Source organism: Ursus americanus, chromosome 13 (assembly GCF_024610735.1).
Source record: "Ursus americanus isolate L20-20 chromosome 13, mUrsAme1.1.p, whole genome shotgun sequence".
In the NCBI taxonomy this organism is placed as follows: domain Eukaryota; kingdom Metazoa; phylum Chordata; class Mammalia; order Carnivora; family Ursidae; genus Ursus; species Ursus americanus.
The window spans coordinates 29,663,727-29,677,156 of record NC_142139.1 but is presented as its reverse complement, the minus strand read 5'-3'; the positions used below and the strand labels follow the sequence as shown (position 1 = coordinate 29,677,156).

Sequence of the window (13,430 nt, the reverse complement as noted above, 5' to 3'; positions counted from 1 at the left end):
AATGTAAAAGGATCCAGAGAGTAAAAAATGATAATTTCTATTCTAGATCAACCACCTTTTAAGTGCGGACATCCTCTTCGGGGGGGCCAAGAAATAAGGCAATCCCCTAGGAAGAAAATGAGAACTTTACTTTTTTTATTAAAAAAAAAACCACAACAATAGATTGAAAGCAGACATGTATATACTCAATATGAACACAGAGCACAGATCTAAATTTGTTGTAAACTGGTAGAGCAAATAACAGAAGCGGGGAGGTAACTGCTGTAAAGCTGTCTCCATGCTGTTCCAGAGACTGCAACTATCCCTGAATCATGGATAATCTTCCCTTACCTCTGTCTTTTATTTCTGATATGCAACCTAGATTTTTCTATACTTCAAAAATATTCTTTTCATAAAGTCATGAAACCAGAGAAAAATCAGAAAGGATCTGGGGATGTCCTAATGCATTTTCTTCCCATGTCTTCAGTTTTTCTTTTTTGCTTCTAGTCCTAAGAACATATGAGCTTACTTTCTCAAGGCTGCATTTTCCAAAATTTCCTGGTAACATACAGACATCAAGTCAAAGCAAGTGCAAAATCCCAAGCTAGAGAATTAATAACTACAAGTGAACACTAAAGACATATTGTTTTTGTACTTGATGCCAACCAAGGCTTAGACCCACGTAAGGACTGCAGTGTAGCAAGGCTATGTAAATTTGAAAACAAAAGAAAGCAAAGATTATGGGGGCACCTTTCTCCCCCATCCTAAAAAATGGTAACAGTGACAGCTAAGAATTACTGAACACTTAACATGCACCATTTACAAATTCTGCCTGCTTTGACTGCATTTTCAATTAAATCTCATTACAAATCCCAGGAGGTAGCTACTCTTATTATGCCCTTTTTATAATGAGGAAATATCTTAGTAACAATTTCCATTGTTTCTCACCTGTTTTTTAAAAAATAACAATTTTTTTTTAGAGTATGAACCAATTTTAAAAAATTCTTTCCACACGTAAATACATGTCCAATTCCCAGATTTCAAGCCATCCTACTCAAGCTTTATGCCATAAAAGGGGTTGCTATATGGAGCTTTGAAAAAAATCGTCCAACATTCAGAATAGCTCAACATCAAAGCCAATTTCCTCAGGTGAGACAACACAAATAATTCATCCTTGTGGTAATGAAGATACTGAAAAGTACAAAATTTCGACAAAACCTCTGTTCAACTTTATTTGGCACTCATACTGGCTTCTAGGTCGATTTTATATGTATTTGGGGGATGGGTATTTTTGATTTGACCCCATACTGTATTTTTTTCCCCAAATTCATTTCTTTCCCCAGGCATTTTACTAGGAAAAGTATCAGCCATCAACCTTAGTGTGATACACATTATATAATTTATACAGGGAATAGGCAGATCAAAATAGCTTTACTTCTTATGCCTAGCTATGATTTAACAATACCACTCCAATCCCCTGCCTTTTCTTCTATAAGCATATTTCCAATTACATTTAGAACTGGATGCCTTCATTCCTTACATTAATACCTCACTGCTATTTTACTTTATAGGAACAAATAATTCTTCCTTCGCTCGTAACAGCCTTTAAAGCCAGAGAATTGAGATTTAGATTCCTGAAATACAATAGTAGTATGTAAACATCCCTCGGTTTAGTCATCTCTTTCCTAGAAAACAAAGCAAAAGTGGGCTAATCACTAAAATTTAGAATACATGTTTACTCTTTGTATCATCAATTATACATACTCTGAAGCAACATGGAGACCACAATAAAAGTTTCTGAAGAGTGCCAACCATCAGAGGGAAATGATCAGGGTTTAATGAAACACTTTCACACCAGTAATCAGAATGCTAGACAAGAATCCTAACAGTTGAGACCCAAACTGACTGGGCCTACCATTCCAAGCAGTCCCAACAGCACTCAGAAATCACACCACAAAGACCTCTCTCCACATAATGTGTCTCGTTACCCAGCAGTTGCATACACTGGAGTTTGCCCAAACAATTCAGTCTGTGAATAACTTCTCCTGAAACTGTGGCTTGGCCAAAAAACGCCGATTAAACACCAAAAACTAAATAAAAACCAGGATATCTGCATACACACCTGGAAGCTGCTGGAGCTGACCAACCTCGGCCCAAGAAAACCTCAAAGAGCAGGGTACACAAAAATTGTAAACGACAGACGTCACACGAAGGCATCATGGAAACAGCAATCCTTTGCTGCCATCTACTGGCCATGTGTTGAACCACCTCAGAAAGTTGACAGGATTCGATCAGTAGCAAATTTTCACTAGGCTTCTTAAGAGTTCCTGAATAAATGTAGCCACCTTCAAGACAAGTGAGTGGTAATACCCACAAGATAAGCAACATAACCAGTTTGGATATTGGGTATGAGGTATATTTACTTAATATTTATTGAAGAAATCAACAAAGATTTCTAACTTCCCTGCCTGCACAGCTTTATGAATCAAGCCATAGTGGCTCCCCTCTTTCTTCCACCTAGCCTGCTTCTCTGAAACTTAAGTTCTCCTTCTTGACATTTGACCTCCAATCTCTGTCCTTTACTTATTAGACTGCCAGTTCAAAGGGCAGGGACTGTGTCTACCTTGTTTACCACTTTCTCAAATTCCTACAGCACCTAGGTGCTTTAAAAAATGTTGAAAAAGAAAAAATGCTGAAACTACTATACCACTGTATGCTAACTATACTGGAATTAAAATTTTATTTATTTATTTATTTTTTACTTACTAAATAAATAAATAAATAAATAAATAAGAAAAGCTGCCAAGAGACCGCAAAGTGCCAAGGAATCCTGTCAAACACTGACAGAGGGCCTGCCTTACACTGGTAGAGCACTTTATGGTATGCTGAGCACTTTTACTTAGGATACCTGTTACTCTCTCATGAACTCCTGGGCTCTTTCATAGATGTGGACACTGAGCTTCAGAAGTTTAAGTGACTTGTCCCGAGTCACTATGAAATGTAACTATCTTTCTAGAATTTTGTGAGACTGTAGATGGGACCCTCTCTGTGTGTTAGTATGCAGGCTCACCTCGTGAATGCACATAAGCACCTTCAAATTTTGTGTCTGAGTGTGGACGTAAAGTACATTAATTCCTGCATCCTAGGGACTGGATTCTTTTTTTTTTTTTTAAGATTTTATTTATTTATTCGACAGGATAGAGACAGCCAGCGAGAGAGGGAACACAAGCAGGGGGAGTGGGAGAGGAAGAAGCAGGCTCATAGCGGAGGAGCCTGATGTGGGGCTCGATCCCATAACGCCGGGATCACGCCCTGAGCCGAAGGCAGGCGCTTAACCGCTGTGACACCCAGGCGCCCCAAGGGACTGGATTCTAAGTGCCAACTTAGGGAGATACTATTTTCTGGTGAAGATTAAATATTTTAGCCAGTGTGAGTCTTCAAATCTGTTATTGAGCATCATGGACTGAATGTGACAGGCATGTACAGAGCACTTAGCAATCAAGTATGTTAGTATGTGAAAGTCGTATGGCCAAAACCTCAACTTTTCTTAGTAAAATTAGGCTACAGTTCAGCAGTGGCAAAGTCTTAAACACAGGGACTCAAGCTGGGCTGACTTCATCAAATCCCAGCTCCTCCTTTTACTAATAAGATCCTGAACAAGTTATTCACCTTTTTTGTGCCTCAGTTTCTCCATCTCTGTATCACTCTAATTTACTTCACTGGGTTACTGTGAGGACTGAGTTAAACTAGATATACCTAGTGTAAGTAGTCAGTTAAATGTTAGCTATTCTATTTTACTTAAACCCACTTTCTGGGTTTAAAAAGAAGGCCGTCTGTTAACATCTGAGAGCCGGCATACGCCATACTACTTCCAAGTATTTTCATTACTCTTCCCAACAACCTAGCCAAGTAGGTACTGCATTCACCATCTGATAGAAACAGACACTGAGCTTAAGAGAGCAGTACACAGGTTTGCAAGACTGCACAACTACTGAGGGGTCCGGCCTTGGAGAAAGTTCCCTGCACCTTGGACTGTTGCTCCTCAGCATCTCCGACAGGACTGACAGTCAGGACAACTGCAGTGGCGCCTTGCCAGGGCACACACAGGAATAAACAGAGGTCAGATTCCACCTCCTCCATCTGCCGACGTCACTGCCATCACGGCACACGCACTGGCATGGCACAAAGTGTACAAAGCAGTGTTAACAACCTGCCTGGCATTACTAGAGATAACCAAGTGAAGGTCATGACTCTCAACCTAAGGTGTCTAAAATTACAAGCGCCCAGACACAGTGTAACAATCCAAATGACCTTTCCTCACTAGGCAGCAGTCACAGACTAAACAAGAATGCCAAAATGTTTTCCAGGCCGAGCCATACCTTCAGCCATGCCAGATTCACCTAGAAAATATCACTAAGGAAAAAGAAATCCCTCCACAATCAAAGCTTAGGTTAACTGTTTTAGTTGGTGCTCAACTGTTGGCTGACCTACCATTTCTACGAACTAGGTTTTTCTGGCATAATGCTCTGAAGTGAAATGTGAAAAGGTAGAAACTGACAGAATCTGGTGGGAGAACTGCTCTCCACTAAGACATTAAGTCTGTGTTACTGCATGATGCCCAAGAAAATGGTCCATTTTTATGGTTATGAATGGAAACACGAAAGCTAAAAGGAAAAATCTGACAGTACAGACTTTTGCCCTTGTGATCAGTCGTCCACCAACTACACAGCCCAGGAGCTGCATCTAGCTGGTACCCTGTTTTGTGCTGCTGGTGATCTTGCACATTTTTTGATGTTTGAAACAAACATCATCATAATAATATTTCATGACATGGGAAAACTACATGAAAATCAAATTTCAGGGTCCATAAGCTTATGCGCTGTCTGGGGCTGCTTCCACACTACAATGGCGGAGTTGAGTAGCTGTGACACAGACCTAAAATATGTCCTACTTTACAGCAAAAGTTTGCAGACCCCTGTTCTAGATTATACTGAAATGAAATTTTATGGCCACTTTGTATATATTTCACAAAACCAATGAAAGATTTTTCAGTCACTTGAAATAGGGGAAAACAATTTTTTCACATACAAATTTCCACGGCCTTCCTTGAATAATTAAGGCACATGCAGGAAAAAAATGATCTTTCACAATCTGAAGTGTACACTCAATAGGTCACCGGGCACGAAGGAGAACATACATTCACCCTCTCCTTCCTAAGAGCTTTCAGGAATAAAGTTATGTGTATTCAAATTTTTAAAAAGAATGAAACAGTAATATGGGAAGGCAAGAAAGGATGCCATCAATGGACCAAAAATTTGGAAGAATTCCAGGAAGGTAGAAACAGACAGGTTTGCATTAGCAGGAAAACCAGAGCGGAGGAAAATGCAGTACAAGTTACCAAAGGTCCATTAAATACGGTTCCTCCCAAGGGAGCTCTGAAGAAACTCCAAGCTGAGTCAACAAAGACAAAGGGCCAGGAGAAGCTGAAGGGCAAATTGTGAGGGTAATTCATGCAACTCTGACTTCTGAAACAGCTGCGCTACTTACCCTACGTCCCCTCTCAGACAGAAGCCAACAAGGGTGGCTTCTGCCTGTGGGAGAGAAGCAGAGAATGCTGGGATATATGCCTTGGAAGGGCTACCAAGGGTGACAGATCTAAAGGAAGAGCAGGGGCACCTGGCTGGCTTCTGCCTGTGGGACAGAAGCAGAGAATAGTGGGATATATGCCTTGGAAGGGCTACCAAGGGTGACAGATCTAAAGGAGGAGCAGGGGCACCTGGCTGGCTCAGTCAGAAGAGCGTGCGACTTTTGATCTTGGGTCATGAGTTTGAGCCCTATGGTGGGTGTAGCGATCACTAAAATGAATCAATGAATGAACGAACGAACGAACAAATAAATAAAAGCTTTTTAAAGAGAGAAAGGAGAGAAAGAAGGAGAGAAAGAAAGAAAAAAAAGAAAGAAAGAAAGAAAGAGAAAGAAAGAAAGAAAAGCAGACCAGATCAAGGTCTAACTCTGACCTCAATAATATTTAAAAAGTAGAGCGAGGAGTGAAACAGATTAACACAGAAAGAAGCCCTCTAGCTTTGGCAAAGGTGGAGGTCTCCAGCCTGCTCTCTCATAGGGGAGCCTACCTGTCCACCCACTGCATAACCCTCCCACTTAAAGAACAAACTTCTCTCCCCTTTAAGAGAGGCCTGTGGGAGAAACAGGCATACATATTGACATATCTTTAAAGCTACAGGAGAGTATTATGGACACAAAACAAGAATAGGATTCTATCCAAAAAGGCGTGAAGAACTAGAAAATGTCTAGAAATGTTAAATGACTGCAAAACAGAAATATTCAGAAAAACTCACAAAATGGAGAAGAGATAAAGACATTAAAAAGTGAGAGAAGAGACACAGAGGATAGATTCACACGCCCACCAATCTGTCTAACAGGAGTTTAAGAACATGAGAATATGAGATGACAGAGTTGATAAAATGATCCAAACAATAATAAAAATTCTTCCTGTCCTAAAGAAAAGTATGTCTTTAGATTTAATGGGATTGCCCAATGCTGAGACATTTTTCCTGATGGAGTTTTGGAAGACAAAGGTTAAGAAAAATCCTGTAAGATTCTAGAAATAATCAATACTTAGAAATAATCAATACTCATAAAGACATTTAAAGTTTTGAGGAAAAGAGATTATTATTAATGGGCATGTGTTACTCCTGTAATTTTCTAAAAAACTTAAAAAATCACCATGACTTTTTTCCAAATAAAATTCAGAATGATGAGCCATCTGAAAGAGAAACTAATTCCAGAGTATGCCTCAGCAAACCTATTTGACCTACAAGATTTGAAAGACAACCTTCCTTCAGCAGCCCGTCAGTAATGGTTGACATCCATGACAGGAAAACATAAAGAGTGTAAAACTATTAGATTCAAGGTATCTTCAGAATCTGCAAACCTATTTACTTTGTACCCTGACACAAGTGTATCTGCAGACTGGCAATGGACCTGCTCAAGGACTGGAAGCTCAAAGAGCTGGGGGAAAGGAAGACAGTGGGAGCAGGCATGACAAGATTAAGGGACTTCCTGGACATCCTATTGCAACAATTCTTTACTCTAATTTTGTCTGCATTGTAACTTTTACTTACGTGGACTTCTCATACTACTCCAATTCTGGAAATGGAATAAAACTGGCTTTAAAATTTTCTTTTTGGCGTGCCTGAGTGGTTCAGTCAATTAAGCATCTAACTCTTGATTTTGGCTCAGGTCATGACTGATCTCAGTCCTGAGATTGAGCCCTGGGTGCTGAGCTGGGCATGGAGTCTGCTTAAGACTCTCTCTCTCTCCCTCTGCCGCCCCCCTTCCTGAGCTCTCTCTCTCAAATAAAAAAGGTGTACATATGTACATATACATTTTGTGTATTATACATACATATATATACGTGTATGCATATGTGTATACATATAAAATGTTTTCCTTTCTGCACAATCCCTCATAATCCAATAGCAGAATCTATACATTGGTAAGAAACTTCTGGCAGGCTTCTGTGCATTTAGTAAAACAGATCTCCTCACTGGCCAGCTGTCCACATGCGTATGTGGTCAACAGTGGCTGTCTGTCTGGACCTTACATCAGAATCACCAGATGCTCAGACCCCATTTTAAAATTCAGAAGATCTGAGTGGGCCCAGGCATTTTTTGATACTGGAAACAGAAAAAAGTATTTTGGGGGGGCATTCAAATATGACAGTAATAATTTTCTTTATTCCTCTTCCCCCTGAGCACTCCTGCCCACATCCCTGACGCGAATTCATGGTAACCAGTATGTTAAGTGTTGCTTTGATACCACGTGGAGACAAGAAGACAAATAAAATTATCCACTTGAGGTCTTACTCCTTCCTGTGGGGAGGCTGGTTTTTGCTTATTCTTTCTTTTAAGATTTATTTATTTTAGAGAGAAAGAGCGCACACAAGCGAACAAGTGGGAGGCAGAGGGAAAGGCAGAGAATCTCAAGCAGACTCCACGCTGAGTGTGGAGTCCAACGCAGGCGTCACTCATACATCCCCGAGACTAAGACCTGAGCTGAACGAAGAGTCAGATGCTTAACCCATGAGTCACCCAGGCACCCGGGTTTTTGCCTATTCTAACAATAAAACCAAAATGTTTTAGTTGCTTTTCATGAAAGCGCAAGTGAGTTTAGTATAAAGCCAAACACCCGTGCACATCATCTTCGAATTCCTCAGTATTTATTCAAGTATATAAATCCTGATCAGAATTTAAGCAAATACAGATGCTTCCTCACTTCCAAGAAATCGGAAAATAATTGCCTCACTGCTCCCTTAGTAGACATCATCGAAACCTACATGGTATTACACGTACCCACACACCCACTCCTGAAGTTTTACAACTACACTGATCCACTTCCAGTACAATGTCAGTCTCAAGTTTTCCGCACTGAACATTCATAAATACACCAGTTCCTTCCCTCTCATAAATCCTGCTTTTGTTCAGGTAAACGTTCTTGCTCACAGGCCTTCTAAACTGCCTTGGGGCAGTTCAAAGACACTAGTTCAAAGACTTTAGCTCAAAGACTTCAACACTCCTCCAGAATCCTCTCCCAGGTTTCTCAAACTTCCCAGAAATAAATAACTTTGGAAAGGAGAAGTGGAGCTTATAAAATACTCCCCGCAAGTTTTCCAGAAAGAATCACCTGGGGCACTTGTTAAGTATACCAAAAATAAACGGAACCGGGCTTCTCCCTTAAGTAACTGATTCAAGTACATAGGTGAAAGACAAGAAACCTGTATTTTAACAAGCGTCCCAGATTCTGGAAGTACCTCTTTTTCTGATGGTGTTCATCACTGCTCCCACCTGCCACCTTCTCACGTGGTCTTCTCTCCCTGCCTGTCATCCACCATGCTCCCTTCCACGGATGTGCCCTCCTTTTACCTATTCAAAGCAGTTTTTTCCCCAACGAATCCAGCCACTCTGATTTCTCTTTTTTCTTAATTCCTGCTATACTTAGTCATGTGATACAATATTTGACCTTTTAAGTGTACTGTATTCAATAAAAATTGTGGACTGAATGATATACATTTTTATTTTTTTAAGATAAAGTCCAGTGTTGAGACAGCAAGCAAGATTAAATGATTTGCAAGTGTTCATATGTAAGTGTGTTGAATGTGATTCTGAAGCCATGGTTATTAACTCAATCGCCCCCAATAGCTCACTATTTAAATTCTTAGCATTGAATGCTACAGGAAAATGATACCTTAGTTCTCCCACAAGGAAAGCAATTTATTCTATAGAAACTTGATAATTACAAGCTTTCCCATTTCTTCTCTCTCATAAACAGCTTACTCACAGAGTTAAGGGACATACTAAATAAAGCCACCTCCTGAAATAAGCTGGTATTTGCTTTTAAAATTGTACCAAGAAAAAAGCAACGTGTTCCAGTGGTGGTGAACAGTAATTCAGCCAACTCTTTTAATTATCTGAGGAGGAGGGATCTGGAAGACAGCATTAAAAAACCCACAGATGACTCCCGATGCATTTCATCTAGTACAGTAACTGTGGAATTGCCACTTCTTTATGGGGGTGCTGTCCTTGTGTGAGAAAAGATAGCAAAATACTGAGATTGTCTCCAAGTTTCCCTTTAAATTCTAATAACCTAGGATTTGATGACTGTACTCATCTTTCCAGTGATCTCTGATTGCCAAGGGGCTTAAGTTAGGAAGAAAATTATTATCAAACGCAGTCAAGGGTTGGGATTCATTATCTACCCCCAGCCCCTCAACAACAGACTCTCTTGAAGGGAAGAGTAGCTTTCAGCTACCTGAAGACTTTTCTTGCCAGGTATCTAAACTTTGGGACATATAAGAATAATCTGGAATCTCGGGCCCACCAATAACAAGTCTATTAATAGATCTACAATAGAATCCATTAATCTGCATTTTTAAAGCACCTAATGCTGGTTCTGAGGCTCTTCAGAAAACATTTTACAGTCTCTTCTCTCACCCTGCTGCATCCATGCTTCATGTTTTTCCCTTTTTGCTCCTGCCTTTTCCCAAATAAAATGTTTTAATTTCTTCGATCCTAGTACATGTTTCAAGGCTGAGCTCAAATATCAATCTCTTCTTGAAGGCTAAAAAGATCACCGTTGCTGAAAGGGACTTCCCAATCTCCAGCACCCTTGTGCCATGCGCAAACTTCTAACTGTAAAAGAAGAAAAGGTGTTTCATTTCAGTAAACAGTTATTTTTTTTGTGCAAGCTCTTCTCTCGTTAGGGAGTACACTCTCTAAAGGCAGACTAAGGCTCACATTCTTTTATCTCCTATAATTAAGCACCTACAGTGTAAGTCCTTCTGCAAAGACTTCTTGAATGAATGAGTGATCAAGCAATAAGCGAATGAATGTATTCACATGTTTCTTCTAACAAGTAGCTGAAGCTAAAACTACACGAAAAAGGAAAATTGCCTAGATTTTGTAACTAAGTTAAAGTACTGTAAAAGCCTTTCAATTTAATTTTAAAACTAAGGTTTTCAGAGACTTTTAAGAAGTTCATTAAACACCTTTCTGTGTCAAAAGCCTAACATTTCAAACGTTCTATCTAACCTGACCGTTCTTCCTCAGCAGTTATCCGTATCTGTGTTACACAAGCTATCTGTATTCCCAAGACGTACCTACTGACTAACTTGGCCTGAGGGACTCTGAGATACGAGCTGGTACAGGAGGAGACAGCAACTGGTTTTCTTTTTTACTTCTCCCACCTCAAACCTAACAACGACCTGTTGAAAACTTCCAGCAAGAAAGAACACTAACAGTTATTAGGTGGCACCCATTCTAACAGCTTTTTCACAATGTGCCGAATTCCTATAAAGCTGGGGGGTGGGGGGAAGAAATCCTGGGAATAGGAACAGGGTAATTTCATGTAATGAATGTGTTCATCGCACTATAAAAACCAAAAAGCCAAAAAACCTGAATAGGACTGTCAAGTCCACCCTTTCTAAAGAATATGGAGTTTAGAGTCTACAGTAACCAGGTTAGCCATCCTAATTTTAAAAGGTATGTCTCAGCCTAACCACCCACCAATAATAATCTGAGAAGAGTTTAAAGTCTTAGTTTCAACTCAATCACTTTTAGATTTTAGATGATCACTTTCATTAATAAAAGAAAGCCACATCAAACGTACTCTTTCTACTGTTCAATTTGTCCTAATTAAATTAACCCTAAACTTTCTGAGCAAAATGTAGTTATTTATAATGCAGGATGGTTAGACGAATGTCTTGAACAGCAATAACCTGCGCACAGCCAAAATGCACTTTTCAGTGTGATGAATTGCCAGTTTCGAAAGAGAACCTTCATTTCTCATTTTAAAAAGTATCATCAATTTGTATGTAATTTGTGGACACGGTAATGTGTCCTCAGGCAGAAACGGAGATGGCAACAAAAAAGGGAAAGTCCAGGGTATGTGATGTATAAAACTGGCTCTTGACGAACGAAAGGCATCACCCTTACAAGATCTTAACCCAGGTATACAGGACACAGGTTGACTAAGTAGAAAGAGTGGAAGTCTTCGAAAAAAAATCCAGATAAATGTAAAACAAGTCAATGTGTGTTACTATACGATCAACATGACTTTCAAATTCATAATATTTAAATCATACAAGCTACATAATAAAAAAAATCACTTTAGGTGACTTTTTTACACAAAATTTCCATAATCAGCGCAATAAGAAGTAAAACAGACACAACTTAATTTACGGCGCAGGAAGGGGCAGGTTTAGCGTTAAGTCAGGAACTCGAAATGCCGAAGGCACCGCATCCAAGGATCAAACGGTATTCTGACCGGTGTTCCAGTTCCCACTGGACGTGATGCAAGCCCCAGGATAGGTAGGGCAAGGGGAAAGCGGAAAAAGGAGGAGAGGAGGACCCGCTTCCCGGCCGGACCTCCCACCCCAGCGGCTCGGCGCTTCCCATTCATTCGGCGCCGTCTCCAGGTGGCGGCCGCGCTCGGGCAACCGCGGCGTTCCCCGCCCGGTACCGTGCACTCACCTGTTCGGGAACACGACCTCGCGGCGCCCGAGGCCGCTGAGGCCGCCGCCAGGAGCCGGGGGGACGCGGGTCGGGGGGCGGCCGCCGGCGGGGGCGACTGGCGGCGCAGCCCGGGGGTGGGCAGGCGGCGCAGGCCGGACGCGTCTCTCTGCAGCAGGGCGGAGCAGAGCCGCCGCGGGCTCTGATACATGCCGGGCGCCGCCGCCACAACCGCCGAGGCCCCTCGCGCGCTGGAGGAGCGGAGCCTGGCCGAGGTGGAGGCCGGCGAACCGAACAGACTCTCGGGGGCCGTCCGAGCCGATGCTCTCAGGGTCCTCGTCGCCCGGCCCAGGCCTAGGGGCAGTCTTGGGCCGGCGAGTCTGAGAGGAAGACGTGCAGCCAACGGCAGCTGGGGTAGCAGCGGCGCGGTCTGCCGCGGGCTGGAGAGAGCTGGAGGGTAACCGGCGAGCGCAGAGCGCTGACAAAGCGGGCGCGACCAAGCGAGACCAGGAGGGGGGATCCGCGGGACGGGACCCTGGCGCGATCAGGCTGGGGTTCCCGGACTCGGGGTAATACCATTTAGAAAGGAAGAAGATCTCAAGTTCTTTGTAGGGTGGAGGCTGTAGGAGGTCTAAAGTAGTAAGTATCTGTTAGAGTGTTTTAAAGAAACGAGCCTCCCCTTCCGCTGGCTGGAATGGAAGCGCCCACAAGCTGAGAGTCCCGAGAAGGCTCAGGGATGTGGCCCTGCGGACACGTGTGTGTCCAGGTGGAAGACCGCATCTGTGTGTGCGTGTGAATGTAAGTGTGAATTCAGAAAAGGGCATCCGCCCCCATCCCTTCGGAAACATGTTGCGTTAAATTAAATTAAGCATATAAAGCACCGACTATGTGCGAGGGCCATGATGAATATGATCATGTCCCATTCTTCAGTGGCGGTATACTCAGGCAAAGGGGGCAAAAGGTAGCAAGAGAAATCAGACCATAAAGCTCTACAAGGTAGATTAAAGTCATGCCACAAGAGCCACAAGCTCGGCATTAGAGGTCATAACAGGCTTGAGGAAAATTTAAAAAAAAAAAAAAAGATAAAATTTGAAATAAAAAAAATGTTTAGAGGGAAAAAAAACAGGCTTGAGGATTCTCGAAGGTTTATTAGAATTGGATTTGAGGTGGGCCATGACTAGGAGGTCTAGAATTTAACACATGCGGAATTTGGAAAGGGAGTGGTGGTGATTTATACATGAAGAAAGGAAATAAGAAAGCCCTGGGCGTGTTTGGGGAAACAACAACTCTTAGTTATGTAGGACGGAAGCTAAGGAGTAAGAAGACAGTGCTTAGATAGGTTATAATGTGGATGGCAGAGATTATACCAGACTTAATTTGGTAAGAAATGTGACTTGTTGAAGTTTTGTGAGCTACACAAAGATG

At 41.8% G+C, this 13,430-nt stretch overlaps 1 protein-coding gene across 4 annotated transcripts in view; it reads right to left on the bottom strand.

Annotated features, from left to right (window-relative positions):
* NOCT (nocturnin) overlaps positions 1 to 12,437 on the bottom strand; it is a 43,267-nt gene extending 30,830 nt beyond the window's left edge. For 2 of the 4 annotated variants that reach the window (XM_087866454.1, XM_045798969.2), the window contains exon 1: positions 2,102 to 3,215. Coding sequence is in view for 1 of the 4 variants with exons in the window: in XM_045798967.2 (XP_045654923.1) it covers positions 12,027 to 12,216 (190 nt within the window). In the remaining 3 variants the exon portion in view is untranslated. Of the gene's footprint in view, positions 1 to 55; positions 107 to 2,101; positions 3,216 to 12,026 lie in introns of those variants that run through there. The other 2 variants (XM_087866453.1, XM_045798967.2) reach the window with 2 other exon arrangements.
* Between the last annotated feature and the right edge of the window lie 993 nt (positions 12,438 to 13,430).